Raw genomic sequence first — 20731 nt, 5'->3', positions numbered from 1 at the left:
GGGGCCGTTGTGTGGACGGTCTGGAGTGACCGATATCTTGGAGACCCGGTGCGTGGCCCCCTCGTCTAAGCCCCAGTGGTCGAGCGGTCTTCTTGCCAGGGATCCGTTTTGGCGCGTGCGTCCTCGGTGGCTGGAGGAAGTGGGTCCAGCCGGCAGCCGTCCGCTGAGAAAGTGAACTTGCGTCGGGGTGACGATGGGAGCTGCGTGCGACCTTAACGACTTAAGTCACTTAAATGATAATGGACTTGACCCGGAGGGGAGGGTCTTAACGATGGGATTAACGATGGCCTGGGGGTGACCAGGTCAACGGGAAATCTGTGTTTCTGCTCTGTGGGTGTCCTCTGTGCCAACAAGGTGGTAATTGTTGTTGATTTACTCTCCAACACACCGGTGGGCTGAAGTGGTAACTAATTGGCGCGTTGTTTACGTGAGCAAACCTTACTGGCTGTGTCGGGTGGTGGAGGGTTACGACACATTTATACTTACGCGATCTAACCCAAAACCCTTGATTATGAATAACATTGGTCGCCAAAGCCTACGTGTTAAACAGGTGATGTGAGGTTTTGCCTGATCGGAGATTATCCGCGTCATCGTCATCAGCTATGTTCTATACACTGCCGCACAGAAGGTAGATTTAATGATTTGGTCGTGAGTTACACGTTTGTGCATGAACATAAACGTCCAGCTAAGACATTATAGGGTAAGCTTTGCGGCTTGATTCGGGACAAAAATGACAATTTCCTTCGTGTTGTCCCAGTTAATTCAAACCTAGCTGAGAAGGGATAGATTGTTGTTGTTACATTACAAAATAAAAGCTCTGTTTGAAAACAGCGATTAAAAAAAACAGGCCGACCACCCCTCCACCCACCCACCCCACTCGAAATCAATTTCGCTCGACTTACTCGTGTGCGCCAGTGAGAAAAGGTCTTTATTGCGAGCAAGGGGGGTGGTTGTGCAGCCACTAAGAAAGCGCCAGACTCCACACACACACAGAAGATGTTATTGTTTTTGTAGGGGATGTTTCAATTTGCGTACGGTAAATTTTAAATGCATCTTGTAATTTTATTGTTTGTTGCGGTTGCACCCGAATCAAGTGCTTGAATGGCTCACAGGGTTATTCCAAATAAATGAAACTGAAATACTGAAGTTCTCAAGAAGTTCAACGTACATACAGAGGAGGCCAATAACTTGACGAGGAATGGTCGAGGGAGTGGCGGGTGCGTTAAACATCTGCGGCAGCAGCAGCACCACCCTGCATTACGAAGCCATAAACGGGGAATCGCAGTGTGTCTATAATAATCGCACCCACGCTATTAAACCGCGCGACGATTAAGAAGAAGAGGGAAAAAAATTAACCCGTAAAAACAAAGTTTTTCACTATAAATCCTTTATATGCGTGGCGGCTAGAGTCCTCTCGTCCTCTGGCTTGAGATGGATGCCACCTATGGGTCAGATGATTGCCTGCCACCATTAAGCAATTGGTAATTAAATATAAAAAAAAAATTCCTAAAAAGTGTAAAGTTATGGAAAAAAAATTTCACGAAAATAAATTGTCACGCACAACGAGTCTGTGTGCAAAATGTCAGCTCGATTGGATCACGGGAAGTGGGTTAAAAAACGACCGAAAGATTTGCACGGTCGTAGGCGCGCAAGCAAGCAAGCAAGTGAACTTAATATAAAGGATTTTTTAAAAACGCACGGAGCACGGCTGCCCCGAGGCCTGGCCTGCTACCGGCGGTCTTCATTTAGTCGGCATCGGCCTCTTTTGAGTCGGGAGTCCTTCGTGCGGCCCGATGGGCCCAGTCCCCGTGGAGTTGTCGTCGGGTCTGATAGTCTCCCGGATTTGATCGAGTCGCTCTCTAGGTCTCGTGGACGTGTAACAATGCAGTCGCGGATTCGGTCCGCTCTTCGTTGACGAATTTCAGTGTGAAGGATGCACACATTTCTTGACCCCCCTCTCCCAACTTCAATATTATCTGATCAGCCAATCGGTGAACTTAGTAAGTAATTTATATACATTAACTGTATGGCCAATTAGGCGATTAAAGTACTGGTTTGTGGCATTCTTCCAGACACTGCGGTCGCTTAATACCGCAAACATGTAATCATCTCGTTCCAACGTCTTCACCCGGACTGAGTTTTCAAATCTCGATTGAAAACTCATTTTTTTAGAAGTGCTTGTTGTGTTTAGTAGTTTGTTGTCGCCCACACACCCCTGCACCACCCATTTAGCACGGTTGGCTACGTGAACGGTGCGAAAGAAGTTCAACGTACCGCACGTTATTCTTCCCCGTGGTTGTCGCCACGCTCGATTCACTCTTTTTGATTTGCCCGCTTGTAACGGAGTCATCAACCTTCACATTTTCCTTCAGGCGCTCAATTGACGGATGTTTTTTCCCCCCGCCACAAGTAAACAAAAGTCGCCACGAAACGCGGCCAGGATGCGTCCGGCGACATTTCAAACGGAGCCAGCGGGTCGGCCGCTGGATTCTAACGGTGAAAATAAACCACTGCGCCGAGCCACCAAACGCGGCCGCCCACCCCTCTTCGCCACCGCACCAAAATCCCGGTGGCAGCGACGAGGGTGGTGACCGACGGCCAGTGAGCGAGGTGACTCGGTGTTCTCTGCTGGGTGTCCTCAGTAAACCCCGACCCCCCCCCGCCCCCCAAAGATGTCCGGCCTGTGGCCTCCACATACAACCGCCCCCACCCCAGCCATGCTCGTCTGCTTTCGCTGCACGTAGGCCTTGCCATTTCTCGCACGCGGCAGCCGATTTTAGCGCCGGACCGCACGGGAAAAAAACTGCAAGGGGCGGTGGGTGGTGTACGGGGGGGGGGGGTCATCCCTCGTTTGGAATGTCACCTGAAAGGGCAGCATTGTCTCTCACACCACCCCAAGGACAGTGAGGTGGCTGCACAAAGCTGACCCTACGTGTGTTTGTCCAGCCGGTCTGAGCGTACGTGCGTGCGTGCGCACGTACGCACAGATGCAACCTCTCCAGCACCAGATGGGATGGCCACCGCATTGCGTGGGAGGAGTGCATTGTTCGCAGCTCTTTGTCGATCCACTGCTAGATGGAATGAAGTCCCCCCCCCCCCCAACTGCGTGTCGGTCATGGGTCACAGGTGTGGGTTTCTTGACCGTTCTTCACAAATCTTGGAGACGCTGGGAGGTCGAGGATGGTACGGGGCAGACACGCAGAGGTATGGTGGAGACACTGGTCAGTGCAGATTGGTGAAAGGGGGGGGGGAGGGTACGGGGGTATCACTCACTGCTGTTATCCGAGGCCGAAAAGCTAACTGGGGTCACAGAGTTTACAGCGGAGTGCGCCAACCACTGCGCCACCGCTCGAACCCAACCTCTTGTTTCATTCCGGAACCAATTGGTGAGGAAGCTTCAGACCTATTTTTAGAGGCAGCGGGTTGTACGTTTCACGGTTTATTGGCCTGGCGAGACCCAATTGAAGCCAGGTGGTGGTGGTGGTGGTGGCGATGGCTGCCGCGTCTTAACGCTCCGTATTTATTGACGGCATTTAGCCGGGAGCTCTCGTTCTGATTAGCGGTGCCTGCGACGGGAATGGTGCGGTGTGATAAAATAGTGGGATTATTGAGCCTGGTTTTGCTGTCCTGTTTTTCCATGGGTTGGTTCTGATGGTTGGTTGTTCCACCTGTGTGATTCATTCTGTCCATGCGTTGGTCTCCCACCCCCCTCCTACTGCCGGTCTGTCTCGCTGTCTGTTAGTTTATCTCTTTGTCCATCCATCCGCGCATCCGTCAGTCAAGGTCACCTTTCCGTCTATCTGTCCATCATTCTATCCATCGGTTGATCTCGTCAGTCAACCTCTTCATCCATCCATCCGTTCATCCTTTTGATTATGTTTCCATCCATCTACCTGTCCTTCATCCGTAATTATGTTTTTCTATCCCTTCGGCCGTCTGGAAACTCGACGGTTTCGATGACTCATCGCCCATGGCCGAGTCGTTTGTCCTTTTTTTGACTGCCAAGCGAATCGATGGGCAATGCCATTGATGCCGCCCCAGACTTGGCATCGATATTCCAATTTGGAATTCCTAATATTGACCGTCAGAATTGGTCGCTTTCCAGTGCCACAGCCAACAGACACCCGACTGTGGTATTTGAGTGCGTGACGCGTCTGGAAATTTGGCATCCCACGCTCGCGTCTGTTTTCAATTAAGAATTTCTTCAAGGCTTTAAATTTCAACGCACCGCTCGCGTATCATTTGCAGCACTCCGGAGAGAGGGACCACAGCAAGCTCAATTTCCCCCATTAGATAAGCGTTTTGCTTAAACGTTCGTTGGGTAGATGAGAAAAAAATGAAGGTCACGGGTCAATGAATTTGAGGTCAAAGTGTTACAATTCCACGGGTCAAAGGTTGGACGTGCTTCATTTCCACACTTCTCAGGGTCGAAGCAAACAACGCTTGGCTTATTAGCTAAAGCGTTGGATCGCCCGAGGCGGTTTTATCGTTTTAAACTGTAAAAAACAAAACTGCATGCATTTCTCTTTTTTAAATCCCATGGTTACCGATGCGTTTTGACGCATTGGCGGGGAAAGGGCGGCTGACGGTGACGGGTATTTTGCAAAACGTGTAAGAGTGGGAAAAAAATTTGTCCTCACTGTACAAATTATAAAACCAAAGCCACGGGCCAGACGAGCGATCAACACACATGTGTTCTGTCAGCTGTCGGGGCGGCTCGGCCAAGCGGAAATGCCTAATGGCTGTTTCATTAATACATATTTTTTTTTTACAACTTTCGGTGTGCAATGTTATTGTTACGCCTCGGGGGGAGGGGGGGCAGGAGGCTGCGGCGAAGTTCAAGGGTTGGGATATAGTCGCGGCTTCGGGTCAAATGTTACAATTGTGGTGTACCTGGGTAAGGTTCCAGTGTTATGTTCGCTACGCGTGCATTGGTTACGGTTTCGTGCGGTTGTTACAATCGCGTACGAGGTTAGGGTCCAGGTAAGGGAAACCTTATTTCCAGGAGGCTCAACCGGGACACCATAACGAGCGCTGGTAGCGCCACCGTCCATGATGCCGCTGGGCAATCTCTTCAGAGCTTGGATTTTGGTGGACATTGGCCAGTGGGGGCGACCGTGACTGTCGCTGTGAATAGCAACGTTATGGAAGTCCTGTGACTGGTGAAAAACAAAAAAAATGTGTTTTGCCATGTAAAGCCCACTGAGCCATTCACTCTTTTTTCAGAAGTGACCCAGGCCACAAATGATCATCTAAACCAGTGGTTCTTAACCTGGGGCGCATGCACCCCCTAGGAGTGTGACATGCCCTTTCATGGGGTGCGAGAGATGGTCGGATTTTCTTCGGAGGTAAATCATCAACACGAATTAAGCACGGGCACATAAGTGAAGCTACTTTGTTTCATCAAACTTATGTATTTATTTATTTATTAACATACTGTTTTTTTACGATTGAGAGCCAAAGGAGTGCAAGGCTGCGGTAAAGGTTAAAAAAAACCACTGGTCTCAACGAATGTTTCTAAAGGTTACGGTATTATATTGACACATTGGGGACTAGACCCAAATATCTATCGTGGGAATAGCGGACAAGTTTCCACCCTCGCCACCTTCACAGATTCAATGAAAAACACATTTTTGTCTCGTGACATAACCCGGGTTTTTTTGTTTGTTTCAATTCACTACTTGCCAATTTTTATACAAAATTACTGCTTGTCGGTCATTGACTGTGGTTATATTTTTTAATGAGCGGCGGTTGGCACAGCAGTTGGCGATTCCTGGCCAGGGCTCAAGACAAGTGGTGGTAGCGGTGGGCAGATGCCTCCTAAACGGGTCCTGGGGTGGCCGGGTGGCCCACTGGGCCCTGCCCTTATTCCTTGTATTCACCAGCCAGCACTGACAAAAGCGTCCCAGTGAACAAAACAAGACAAGAAGACGCGCAAACGTTTGCCGTCGTCCGTGTTACCTAGGCGGGAAAGGATGGCTGCACAAACGAAGGTGTGACCACGGCTGCGAGATCAAAGTTATTCGTGGGACTTATTGTTGACGGGGGGAGACGGGGAGCGGTGGGTGCAGAGGGGGGGGGGATTGCACGGAGGGGAGACGATGTGGATGATGTGTCTGGGGAACACACTGGAGCGGGAGATGCCTCTGGGCCGATTTTGGCTTCGTGTCAACTTCTGCCCCCACCACCACCACCCCTCCCACCACCACCCCTCCCACCACCACCGCAACACACCATCCAACAAAAGGATCAAGTATAGCAGCTGGTTTGAACATCGCCGAACACGAGTTTAACTTTCCGTGTACTGTCACGTTGTCTCGTTGTCTAGTCACCCCCCCCATCACCACCACCCCACTCACCGCCGCCGGTTGTTTAAATATTTCTGCGGCTTTGTTTTTGTCGAGCGAATCTGTCGGGGGATTGTGCATGACACGCACACAACACACGCACAACACACACAACACACACACAACACACACACACAACACACACACAACACACACACACAACACACACACAAATCACGGGCGTTGTGTATCACACACACCCAACACATACACACACCCCACACACACACAACGCACACACGACACACACACACACAACGCACACACAACACACACACCCAACACACACACACACAACACACACCCCACACACACCCCACACACACAACGCACACACACAACACATACACACAACACACACCCAACACATACACACGACACACACCCAACACACACCCAACACACACCCAACACACACCCAACACACACACACAACACCCACCCAACACACACACACAACACACCCACCCAACACACACAACACACACACCCAACACACACCCAACACACACCCAACACACACCCAACACACACACACAACACACACCCAACACACACACACAACACCCACCCAACACACACACACAACACACCCACCCAACACACACACACAACACCCACCCAACACACACCCAACACACACAACACCCACCCAACACACACACACAACACACCCACCCAACACACACACACACAACACACCCACCCAACACACCCACACAACACACACACCCAACACACACACAACACATGATGTGGTATTGAATGTGGATCGTTGGTAAAAACATTGCCAAGCTGCAGCGTCGGATGACACACGAAACATTTTTTTTGTCCCTGGCTAGTAAGTGATATTTCCTAATTGCTTATGGCTCAAAAGTACAGAAAACGGCTATTATTCCCCGCAAACTTTGCTTTTGTGACCAGCACAATGATATTTTGAAATGTACCTCTTTTCATTGAGAAAACGTGTAAATTTGTGTCATTCCTTCACGTAAAGTCCTGGTCACAAAAGCAAAGTTCGTGGAGAATAATAGCCATTTTCTGTACTTTTGAGGCATAAACAGTTAGGAAATAACACTTACTACCCAGAGACAAAAATCGTGTTACATAGTGTTATCGTAGTAGCACAAGCAGCTACACATGTAGTAGCTACGGGTCCCGCACTTTCAAGGGCCCCACGCTAAACGCTTTCAAGCTATCAATTCCGGTTCAGTGATTCTGCACTTGCTCTATTACTATAGTACTACACCGCCTTCAACTTTTACGAACGACTGGGTGTTTAAGGTTAGCGATTTGTCGTATTATCTGGCCTTACAGCAAATAAAAAAAAACTATTACTTCACTGTGCAAGTAAAACATTTGTGTTTAAATATTTGCGTGTTTATTTATTTATTTAGGGCCCCTTTATAACATATGCTAGAGGCCCCCCCCCACTAGCTTAATCCGGCACTGTGAAGCTGCAGCGTCTACAACGTTCTTTGGCGCGTGTCGTGGACGGCGTACTGCGAGATCCGACCGTGCTAGTGACACACACACAAAGTGCTTGCCACGAATGAACCACAATACCTTGCCGATCGCGTCAAGGAGCATGAACCATCCTCACGCGACACTCCGGTCAGCCCTTGCAGCGGCGGCTTTTGGGCTGTCCATCGAACAAAGCCGCTGCATAGCGCGCCTTCGGATGCGCTTCTGCGGCCGTCTGGAACGCTCTTCTTTACGATCATTCGGGAAGCCACTGGGAACTACGCACTTTTAAATCTCGATTGAAAACTCGTTTATTTAGAACTGATTTTTTGCGCCAAGTTTGTTGTCCTTCCCCTGCACCTCCGCTTACGCTGGTCTTGGTTGAGTCAGACGCACACACACACACAGACACACACACACAGACACACACACACACACACAGACACACACACACACACACACACACACACACAGACACACACACACACACAGACACACACACACACAGACACACACACACACACAGACACACACACAGACACACACACACAGACACACACACACACAGACACACACACACAGACACACACACACACAGACACACACACACAGACAGTGAATAAACCATTAAATCTACTGTGTTGAGATATGCCCACTCTTACGAGACGAGAATTCAAGCCGAGCGCAGAGAGGAGAAAGTGGAGGGGAGGAAATTGTCCACACTGGATGTTATTTATTGGTACAGTGCTCAGGATTCCTGCGAGAGAGAGAGAGGGGCAGGCAGGCAGGGTTTCCGCATCCCCCGCTCGACTCCGCACGACCATCAACTCGCCAACACAGGAGTCTGGCTACGGGCTCACGCAGCCAACCCCCCGAACCCAGACGTGGGGAACACGCCCGGCACGGCACGTCGGGCCAGACCACGAGCCCGCGACCTCGATACATTGGGCCCGTACATATGTACACGTGTGTTGAACTTCTTTCGCGCCGTGTGCGTAGCCAACCTCGCTAATCGGAGGTGGTGGGGGGGGGAAGGACAACAGAGTACAAACGCAAAGAAGCGGTCCGGGCTGCCCTTTCCAAAGAGCCCGCAAAACGGTATTTGTCCGTCGCAATTTGCGAGCAATTCTTGGCCACGCTCGCAATCAATTTGTGTGGCTGGCGCAGTGGTAGCAATGGTGCCTCGGAGCCATTCTGACTTGGGCCGTCTTTCTCTGTAGAGGATGTACGCTCTCCTCCTCCCTGTAATGCGTGGATTTCCTCTGGGCTCACCGGATTTGTCGCACAGCCGAAAGAAAAAAACACCGCGCACAACGTAACCGGCGTTGGTCAAACTTTCCAGCGAGGAAAATATGACCTCCAAATTGCGATTGCACTCGGCAACAACATCGCCACAACTGTGACAAATCCTGGTAGGACCCTCCGTAATAAGTCTTGAGACTCAGCGAGGCTTTCCTGGGTGAACGAGTGGAATAATAATAATGCCTTGGGGTGATATTTTCGACCTTGCAATGCCACCGATATTTCAAATTTTGCCAGGATAAGTCACCTCTGTCAACGGGTCTCTTGGCAAAGTTAGCAAACAGGCCGAGATTCATCAACAATTCACTCTGCCGGAGAAGCCAGTTTAATATCCATACTACAGGTTTTTTTTTTTAGATCGCGTAAATATATAAATGTGTCGTTAAACCATCCACCACCCGACACATCCAATTAGTAAGGTTTGTCACGTAAACAGAACGTACCAATTCGTCACTAGCACAGCACACCGGTGTGTTGGAGCGCAAAGCCACAACATTTACAATCTGAGTACGACGTTTCGCCAGTAATTACAACTAGCTTCATCAGGCGACAGTCTTCTTTAGGGCCTTGTCTGACCAGCACAATGCTATACATTATCAGAGCATGTTTGTTTGCATGTTCACCACAAGTCGTGTGTGGTTAATGCAGATTTTATTCCTTGCAAAAGATTTCTATTTGGTGTTTTGAACATATTAACACCTACTTTATTTCCAGAAAGGGTAAAACCTATTCTTATTTTTTCATACTTTGATCCTGGCAAAAAAGGTCATACTATGTTATAATGCACATTTTACCAAACAGCATCACATCATTTGCAAATACAGTACAACAGAGCGCGCGAGTAAGATCTGATTTATACATCGTATGCTTTGTATGTTTACATTAACTAAAAGCACAAACTATCATCTCCCCATATAAATATATTTACCCCCCCCCCCCCCCCGATCAAATCGTGCTCTTGGCCTTCCGAACTAATGTCTTTGATCAGAATGTGTTGAAGCAGCACGCTCTGGACGACATCGTTTTGACGTTCTAGGTCTCATCAGCAACAGCGTCTGGCCCTTTGAGCTAATGCTGCTAGCAGGATTCTTGTGTGTGTGTGTGTGGCCGTAACGTGCACATGGCCTGGCACAAGCACCGTGGTGGCGTCACAGACACTTAGTGGCGAATGGCGGTTGTTGTGTGTGTGTGTACGTGTGTATGTGGGGAGCGGCAGTGCAGTGGTTCGTCCAGCGGTCAGTCAGCCAGCCCATGGGTATGTCCCGTGACCTCCTGTCAGCGAGCCTTCGACACTTCACATGGCCTTAAAGTGCACCTAGCCTGGCACAGACGCCGTGGTTATATCACTGTCACTTAGTGGCGAATGGCGGGTATTGGTTAATTATTGGTTATTGGTGTGTGTGTGTGTGGGGGGGGAGCGGTAGTGAGCGTTTAGCGCGCTGCGCTTCGACCAATACCGGTGACGATTATCTGAACCGGTCCTGGGCCTCCCCTAGGTCGACTCAGCCTCAAATGAGTACCTGGTGCGATGTGAAAACATCGCCGGGCGTGGTGTTGGCCACCCAACCCCTCGTGTGCCGTGCCGGCCTTCATAGGTGCTCACTAACAGCACTTGCCCCTACAGTCTGTTCAGGCTACACGGGGGATCTTTGTCTTTGTATGGGTGGGTAAGCTCCCGCGTGGGTGTATGGGTCGGTCAGCTGCCTCACGTGTGCGTGGATGTACCGGTGGGTAAGCTGCCGCATATGGCCATAATCACAGAGGGCATCTAAGGCAACGCCTGCTCGTCTGGGGCTCTTGTCTAAGCCGCTCCGTTCATTTACGGCAACAACCGGCCGAACGTCGGGGTATCGCTCGACACCCGCCTCGTTCGTGCCCTGGCACACGAGGTCACGAGGTCACGAGGTCACGAGGTCGTCGCTCGTGCAGCCGACACATTGTTGCTGGCACTTCAGCCGGGCACCACGGAGATCCAGGGACTCGACCCCGCGATTGACCTCTGGAGGGCAACGGGGTTCATCATGTCTTGGTCCGGTCACCAGTGAACGCACACGTGCCCAGGCACGCACGCACAAAAATCTAAAGGATCATGTTAGATGCGGGTTGTCACTTAATTTGACTGAATTCCAGCTTTTAAGGAGCTTAAAAAAAACTGTTTGTGCAGCGAAAGGCCTCAATAGCAGGCTTCTCCGGGTTCCTCCCACACGCTAAACATTCCAAACATCCCAATGCAGGGCTCTCCTTAAGTGTCTTAAGACTTTGACGGGGCTTGTTTGGGATAATTAATGGGGATTATTATTCGTGTCGTAGGACATGCCTACAGGTGTGGAGACCAGACAATGGAAGGGATTCTCGGAGTGGTTTCTGCATTGTCAACTTTTCACAGACCGTTCCCTAACATGGGATGAGGGCTCCCCAATGCACACCTCCCCCGTGGTTGTGTTGGATTTTTCTCCAGACCCACCGGTCTTTCCCTCCACATGTAGAATCGACATCACGCGTTTGGGGTGTTTGGCTGCTATAAATTTCCACGTGATAAGCGATTTCTTTGAGCTATCATTTGTGACCAGGTCACTTCTGAAAAAGAAGCTAAATATCTCAGTGGGCCTTACCCTGATAAAAAAAAAATCCGGGTGATTTGGCGTGGATTGACCCCCGCCACGACCTGCCTGGTGGTTAGAGGGACCTCATCCAGCAGTGGATTTTAAGAGTTGTACGTGACACGATTGCATTGTTTGAGAATGCAGCCGAAATATAATTGACTCTTGAAGTAACAACACATCCCGCTACTTTTCCTGATCCTTGCAGACATTACTGCTCCTGCTGCCGATGCATCTTTGTTGATGATGATGATCGAGTTGATGATGATGATCGAGTTGATGATGATGAAGATCATGATTAAGACGACGATGTAACGGACAACAATCTTGGGGATTGCGATGTTGATGGCGATGACGATTGCACAATAGCAACGGAGAGGAGGAATTTTACTTTGGCGTAAGGGGCCGTCCATAAATGACGTCACGCACCTGGGGGGGGGGGGGTTGAGAAATGTGAGGCCACATCAAAATGCGCAACTTTAAATAAATATAGACAACACGTTCTACTTAATTAAATAGACTTTTTAATAAATGTTTTCTCCTACAACATCAGAGTGCAGCACCACATTAAATACGCACTACAATGACAATAGTTTAAAGCTTGAAGCATGTTTTATTTTCAAAATCGAAATATGTTTTTTTGGGGGGGGGGCAGAGCTTTGTGACATCATATTTGAGGGGGGGTCTAACTTTTTGTGACGCCGTTTGACGAGGGGAGGGGGGGTAAAAAATCGTCCAAAATCGCGTGACGTCATTTATGGACGGCCCCTAAATCTTTCGGGCCTGAATAATTTGTGGGGGGGGGGGGAGGGGTGCTGCTTGTTGTGGAGTTTGTCCAGTATTCCCTTCAGCTGTGCAATCAGCCTGGACGCGCCGGGTAAACGCGATTTGTCAAACTTTGTCGTCAAACAAACGCGGGGGCCTCCCCAGCTCTCTGGGCTGCTTTATTTACCGCTTGCTGTGCATTCCGTTCGTTTTCTCGTCAACATCTGGAGAATTGGGCGGGCGAGATTTGGTCGTGCGTTTGTGCGTGGGGCGGAGGGGGGCCGGTATCCACTAAGCGCCAAGCCATCGGTGACTCTGGCTCGCACTGTACAGTCGGAGCTTCTCCACTCTACACCACAACAACCACCTCGGACGTAAACTTTCACTCCGTTGTTCAGCCAGAGAGGGCCCATCCACGCTTTCAACAGCCCTGTCCTGGAGCAGGGCAGCGGCAGCGCACCGGGGGTCGCTTGTCTCGCGCGTTACGGTGGTTAGAATCTCCGCGGCCACCCTGGTTTGTGACCTTCGTATGGATTAATAACGGCGGATTGAAGATGTGTCACTTTTTAGATGTTCTTGGTTCTTTCGGTCGAGTCACGTAGAAGGGAAATAATAAAATAATAAAAATAGAACAGAAAAAAAAATTTCACGTTTCGGCCACAACGCAAGCAGCTGTGCAATCAGGTGAAGAACCTGAGGACGGCTGCTTGCTTTGTGGCTGAAACGTCGTGAGAATTTTTTTCTGTTTTAGTTGTATTATTTTATTATTTCCCTTCACCTGAGGACGGCTGCTTGCGTTGTGGCCGAAACGTCGTGAGAATTTTTTTCAATTTTAGTTTTATTATTTTATTATTTTACTTCACCTGAGGGATGGCTGCTTTCGTTGTGGCCGAAACGTCATGAGAATTTTTTTCTGTTTTCGTTTTATTATTTTATTATTTCCCTTCTACGTGACTTTACCGAAAGAACCAAACATATGAATCCCTGCAGTCACGAAAGCTTCAAATCGAAATTTTTAGATGTTGTTATCCACCGAGTTGTCTGTTAAGAATCGGAGTGGATCTCGTCCGTTCCTCCTTTAACGGAGTGAAGACATCAGCAGTAGCGGAGTGTTTTACCACGTGGGTCGATGGTTTGGGATTCGTGGCCGCACTCGCAGGCCGCAGAATCTTTGATGCGCCATTGTGTACAGTCTTCACCGTAAACATACTCCGCGTGCCAACATGCATTCTCTGAAACGTTCGCTGTTTCTCAGTGGATGTTAAAGATCCCCGTGCGCCGGGAATTCGCCTTCACAGCGCGTGGCCACCACGTTCAGCCTTCCCGGCTCCGGCCCCTGCTGATCACTTCAGGCGCCACGGTGGCGAGATGTTAACTACCTCGCCGAGTATACAGGCGGTCGTGGGTTCGATCAAAACTCTCCGACGCCTGCTGTATATTTGGAGTTTTCATGTCTCTCTCTCCCCGTGGTCGCGTGGATTTTTTTCATGGGTTTTCCCCTCCACATTCAGAATCGGTATGAGGTTCGAGTTTATTGGCTGCCGCTATAAATGTCCACGTGATGATAATAAGCATATTCTGTTGAGCTATCATTTGTGTCCAGGTTGCTTCTGAAAAAAGAGCTATATAGCTCAGTGGAACTTACCTGGTCAAATAAGCAACAGTTTAGATTAGTTTACTGAGAGTGGAAAGGCCGGCTGCCTTCCCAGGCCCAACCACAGGAGCTGACGGTCAGCCATGGGGACATCGCCCTTCTCCTCGGCCTCCTCCACAACACCCTCTTCAGCCTTGTCCTCATTGGCCTTCTCCTTTTCAGTCTGCTCGGCCTTCTTCTCCTTGGCCACCTCCTCCTCCTCCAGTCAGAGCGGCTGTCTCCTGCTGGCTCGGCCTCTGGGAAGTGAGACGAATTATTTTTGTAATCACTAAAAAAAATTATTCAACAAGAGCTCGTTACAGAGAAACGAGCGACCGGGGGAGAGAGAGGAGCTACAGATGTTCGAGCCAAATTATTTAATTGGGTAAAAATCACACGGCTACATCGTCTCCCCCCCCCGCCCTTCTTTGAAAGCTGCGCAGGCTTTGTCGGTCAAACAACGGTGCCCTCCCCGCAGAGGTCGCAAACGGGTTTTGATTCCTTACCCGTACCCGGCCATACGCGTACCCTACCCATACCCGGCTGGGTACGGGTAGGGTACGGGTATCGGGTACCTGATTGCGACCTCTGGGATGAAGCCATGTTGCAGGCGCGGGTGGGTTGATTCTAGGAACTTGAATTGTGAGAAGAGACAAGCCGTTGGGAAATGAGTGACAAACGGTTACTCACCAGTGACTCACGGCCTACCCGTACCCGGCCGCACCAGGGTCGCAAACGGGTACCCGTACCCGGCCAGGTACGGGTAGCCGGGTATCGGGTAAGGTACGGGTATCGGGTACCTGGTTGCGACCTCTGCCTCCCCGTAGCCTTGCCCCGTAAGAACGGCGCGAATACCAAACGGTTGTTTGATTCGATAATGAACCACGTGGACTGGCACCTCTCTGGGCAAGTCTAGAGGGGTTAAAGGCGCAGCCCTGCAAATTGCTCGCTCACGCCGCTGCTGGCGGAAGGGCCTCCACTCGACAGAGCTGCAGAGAGACGCTCTAGAGCAGCGATTTTTTTTTACCTTTATTGCACCCCTTTGGTGGTTCTCAATCGTAAAGTATATATAATGTTAATAAACACATAGGGTTTGATGAAACAAAGTAGGTGTACTTATGTGGCCGTGCTTAATTTGTTTTTCGATGATTTACCGTCTAAAAAAAAATCTGTCCATGTCTCGCACCCCGAGAGAGAGAGAGGGGGGGGGAGGCGCGTCTCGCATCCCCCAGGTTAAGAAGAACCACTGCTCTAGAGGTCGATTTTGTCCGAATCATCTTACCTGGCCCACACTTTTTTTTCTTTCTCACGATTGCTGAGCACTGGGCCCAAAAATCCCCAAATGCTAAGGGCCACCGACAAAAGCAACACGGTTCGAGTTGCAATGCTGTCGGTGTTGTAAGACGTTGGCAAAAGAGAGAATCGACGGAAGGGAATTAGGGGAGTCGGCCCGGAAAATAAGCAGAAAGAAAGGCGTTGTGTGGCGAGCGAGTGAGTGAGCGGATGAGTGTGTTGTTTTGACCTGATGTGTGGTGGTTGAACACAGTGTGCAGGGTGAGATGGAGCAATCAGTGTCTGGTCGACCGAGTCCCCAACATGGGTGGAAGAATGAAAGAGCGAAATTGGTGTGAACGGTACTTTGTGTTTTTATTATTACGATGCTTGTTTACCTAGGAAGGCTCACGAAGTCTCATGACACTATTTCAGGAAGGTCCTGCCAAGCTTTTTGCAGTGGGGGGTGGGGGTGCGGGCATTGATCGCTGTGCATATCCCAGTTGAGTAAAATTTCGGGTAGATTTTCAAATTTCGCAAATGTGGAACCGTGACACCAGCAAGTGACGTCAGGGGTTCTTTAACGTCCACCGTGAAGCAGACTGCGTTGAATCTGCAATCTACGCGGTGTCGTCGGCTAGGTTGGGGGGGGGGGTGTCGTATGGGGGGGGGGGGTTAATGGTGGATGGGGAGCTTGGGGGAGGGTTTCAGCTCTTCACTGTCCCCTGTACCACGCCCGGTTCACAGGGGGAAAATATTTGGTGCTGGTCCCACGAGCATGATCAGATGATGACGACGATGGGAGATGATGACGATTGGAGATGACGATTGGAGATGATGATGGGAGATGATGATGACGATGGGAGATGATGATGATGATGACGATGGGAGATGATGATGATGATGACAATGGGAGATAATGATGATGACGATGGGAGATGATGATGACGATGGGAGATGATGATGAGAGATGATGATGGGAGATGATGACGATGGGAGATGATGATGATGACGATGGGAGATGATGATGATGACGATGGGAGATGATGATGATAACAATGGGAGATAATGATGATGACGATGGGAGATGATGATGACGATGGGAGATGATGATGACGATGGGAGATTACGATGACGATGGGAGATGACTGTGGGAAATAATGATGATGCCGATGTGGAATGATGATGGTGATGAATTTCCACCCACAATCTGCTACTCGAGCTGCAGGCCCAGGGCTGTGAGTAATCCTGCACACACCCGTCATTAGGTTGAGCCGGGGGGCCCTGCGAATCGCCGCCGCCGCCCACCCGCCCAAAGTTACTGGCGGTGACCTCATTGTTGCTGACCCCGGCAGATCGCTGGGCAATTGAGAAAGATAACAACAACAGCGGCAAGAGCAAGCAGAAGGAGAAATTGCTTTACACAGGGTGGAGGCGGGGGGCGCTGAACACAGTGGCAACGTAATGGCCACTCGTAACTTTACTCGACTCTGGTGGAGTGAGCTATCCGTTTTGGAATGTTGAGTCTTTCTTTCCAGCCGCCGTCTGTGACTCGACGGCGTACTTGGTGGAAAGCCGATGCTTGTGTTGCCACGCAGCTTCGAGTGACTTGTGAGCGTGCGTGCGTGTGGATGTGCGCGTGTGCGTGAGTGTGGGTGTGTACGTGCGTGTGCGTGTGAGCGTTGCAGAGAGCGGTGGCACCAGCGGTTAGCGCGCTGCCCCTACAAACCCGGCCACCCGAGTTCGATTCCCGCTCGCGACTAATAACAGCGGCGAACGTTCGAACCGATTATGGCCCTCCCCGGGTCTACTCGGCCTCAAATGAGAACCTGGTGCGGTGCGTAAACATCGCCATTTAGGGAGACAAAGGCGGTCGGGCGTGGTGCTAGCCACCTATCTCCTCGTGTGCCGTTCTGGGTTTAATAGGTGCTCGCTAACAGCACTGCCCAAACACAATGTAGGCTATATGGTGAATCTTCATCTCTGTTGTGTCGTCATCATCATACTACTGATTTATTGAGGCCCTTATGGTCAGAACTGTCCGGAGTTTGCATTATATCATTAATACCTAGAGCTGAGCTACCCAATATATTGCTCAGCTTGATCACTCCACCCCATCGGGGAAAATAGTCGCAAAAAGAGTCGCTCCTGTTCCTACGTGTAGCTCTTGACGGGAAGCGGTGGGTGGAGCTTGGTGATGTCATTCGCATCGCCAGCCGCATCACGCTGGGCGTGGCTTGTAGGGGGTTTCCCACCTTCGAGAGGCTGAATGTCAGGGAAGTTTTAAAGTTGTATTTTGTTGATCCAAGTGAGAACTCGAGAGGAGCACGCCGAGTCTCGTCGGCCGGAGTGAACCTGGCTCGCACAAAATGGCAAGAAGCAGAACGAATAACGCCGAGTGCAGCAATGAAGCGAACATACATCGCCATAGAAACAATTGTAACGCACGAGGATTGGAACTTCAGAGAACGATGGGGGGGAGGCAGAAGGTGGAGGGAGGGTATCAGGGATAGGGGGGAGGGTTCACGGGGCAGCTGTCACAGTTAAAGGAAGAAGAAGATGGGTATCATGTCGTCTAACCGCACAGGAGCAGTGGTCGAGTCGTCGGCCTCGCCCACGACCTCACCACTGACCTCGTCGTGCCGGAGCCGGGCGGAGATTCACTCCGGGGCCCTCTCCGGCCTGGCCACCCGCGACCCAGGCCTGACGCCACCCTCGGAAATTGTGGAGAATCTTTTACGGAAATAAATAGCGTCTCCTTATTTGTCCTGTTACTTAGATGCTATGCAACGATGCTCGTGATTATTTAAAGTTACGTATTGCATATTCTTGGGTTTTTTCGGTAAAGTCACGTAGGTAAAAATTTAAATTAATAAAAGTAAAATAAAAATAAAATAAATATCACGACGTTTCGGAGGCAACACAAGCTTCCGTCTTGTGTTGCCTCCGAAACGTCGTGATTTTTATTTTATTTTAAGACGGAAGCTTGTGTTGCCTCCGAAACGTCGTGATTTTTATTTTATTTTTATTTTACTTTTATTAATTTAAATTCTTTTACCTACGTGACTTTACCGAAAAAACCCAAGAATATGAATCCTTGCAGTCACGAAAGCTTCAAATCTAGAATTACGTATTGCAGTGTGTCCAGCAGAGTCGCTTTGCATCATTTAAATTCCCTACATACTGGACATCTGTGAAGAAGAGCTTTATGGCTCATCGTATTCCTCCAGTCGAAATAAAGATTCGGATATTTATGATTCTAATAACGCCACTGATGACGATTCCTCCTCCTCCGCCGTCTCTGCAGACAACCTGCTGGTGATCACCGTCGCCACCAATCGGACAGATGGGTTCGAGCGCTTCATGCGGACGGCAAAGTACTTCAACTACTCCGTGCAGGTGAGGGGGAGAGCGGCGGCGGGTGAGTTAACCTCAAGTTCTCGTCGCTGGGTGAACATTTGGTGAACGAGTTGCGGGGATTGTTTCGTTCCAACAATTGGTCCCGCTGCTTTTGATGATATATCCCGACGGGTTGGTACCGACTTCTCGGGGCAGGCTTGTGTTCCGTCGAAGGGAGGGCCCATCTCCGGGAGAAGCGTCGAAGTCGTCGTCGGTTCCAAACTAAACGACGAAAGGAAACCTTGGGCCTAAAATTGTTGACGGTGAAAATTATCTCAGCTCGTGCTGTCTCAACGTTCCGCAGCAGTTCAAAGTTCAAGGAAGGGGACCCGCAGCTGCCAAGGTGCCATCTCAACAACAAAAAAGTTACAATCGGCGAAAAGCGCAAACAACGTGAAACAGAAATCGGAGAGAGATGGGTGACGTTGTTTTCGGCAACGGCTGTTCTTCATAGCGAAGCGATTTAATGAAGATTGGGGGGGGGGAGCTCTTTGCCCCCCACAAATGTGTCCGATTTATTTTTGAGGCAATACGCCGGGGCCCGTGGTGTCGCATCGTGTGTCACGCGTCGGTACCGTGAGTTGGACCCGGAATGTAGAGAGCAGGGGGAGGTGAAGGGAGAGGGAGCCAGGCCCCAATGCCCCCACGTTTCATCTGCTTGACACGTTCCTCCTTTAGCGCTGTGTGTTGACTACGCAATCGGCCCGTAGTCGTGCGTTCTTCAGTCTCCGCTCGGATCGAGGGCCATTGGCCAATCGGCCGGCAATGGCTGGTGCCGTGCTTGTGCCGTGTGTGTGCCAGGTGCTGGGAATGGGCGCTGCGTGGAAGGGCGGCGATGTCGACCGCTCCATCGGGGGCGGCCAGAAGGTGCGGTTGCTCAAGGAGGAGATGGAGAAGCACAAGGAGAGGGATGACCTGGTCGTGTTGGTCGTGGACAGGTGAGGGGAGGGCCTCGGGATGTACACACGTGTACCCCACCCACGCACCCCACCCACGCACCCCACCCACGCACCCCACCCACCAACGCACCCCACCCACGCACCCCACGCACCCCACCCACTCACCCACTCACCCACGCACCCCACCCACCCACTCACCCATGCACCCCACCCACGCACCCCACCCACGCACCCCACCCACCAACGCACCCCACCCACGCACCCCAACCACCCACGCACCCTACCCACCCACGCACCCACCCACGCACGCACCCCACCCACCCACGCACCCCACCCACCCACGCACCCCTCCCACCCACGCACCCACGCATCCCAACCATCCACGCACCCCAACCACCCACGCACCCCACCCACCCACGCACCCCACCCACCCACGCACCCCACCCACCCACGCACCCCACCCACTCACCCACGCACCCTACACACCCACGCACCCCACCCACCCACGCACCCCACCCACCCACGCACCCACGCACCCCACCCACCCACGCACCCCAACCACCCACGCACCCCACCCACCCACGCACCCCACCCACCCACGCACCCCACCCACGTACCCCACCCACCCACGCAAGCACTCAGCGGAGGAGCCACGTTGACGGACGTGGAAGTGCGCGCGTGCACGCACACTCGCCGGCGACTCCAATGAAAAAGTAAAAATCGTGCACGCAGCGTGGATTCTGTAAGTCTCTCCGTGCGTGCGCCTTGCCCTGGGAAGTCCTCAGTGGGCCACGGCAGCGGTGACATCACGCCTAGTGACCTTATCGGGAGGGCCAAGTCGCGCACGCCGCCCGTGACATCATCATCATCATCGCCCCTGGCCGAATCGCCTCGTTATCCATTTCAGCTGTGGACTTTTACCGCCAACTTTTGATAATTGAATATATTTATACGTCCGGTTTTACATCGGCTTAGTTGCTCATAGCAACGCAACTTGGCACAAAAATGTAGTTGCTGTTCAATCCTCTTCTCGTCAGTTATCGTGCGACT

General features: G+C 51.0%; 1 protein-coding gene across 1 annotated transcript in view; it reads left to right on the top strand.

Moving 5' to 3' along the window:
- The window catches only part of LOC144728264 (procollagen-lysine,2-oxoglutarate 5-dioxygenase 2-like), a 32402-nt gene that overhangs the window by 10423 nt on the left and 1248 nt on the right, over positions 1 to 20731 (top strand). The window contains exons 2-3 of the mRNA XM_078607573.1: positions 18691 to 18782; positions 19584 to 19720. Coding sequence (XP_078463699.1) covers positions 18691 to 18782; positions 19584 to 19720 — 229 coding nt within the window. The remainder of the gene's footprint in view (positions 1 to 18690; positions 18783 to 19583; positions 19721 to 20731) is intronic.

Source organism: Lampetra planeri, chromosome 28 (genome assembly GCF_965212315.1).
Source record: "Lampetra planeri chromosome 28, kcLamPlan1.2.h2, whole genome shotgun sequence".
Classification (NCBI taxonomy): domain Eukaryota; kingdom Metazoa; phylum Chordata; class Hyperoartia; order Petromyzontiformes; family Petromyzontidae; genus Lampetra; species Lampetra planeri.
This window is presented reverse-complemented; position numbering and strand designations above follow the sequence as displayed.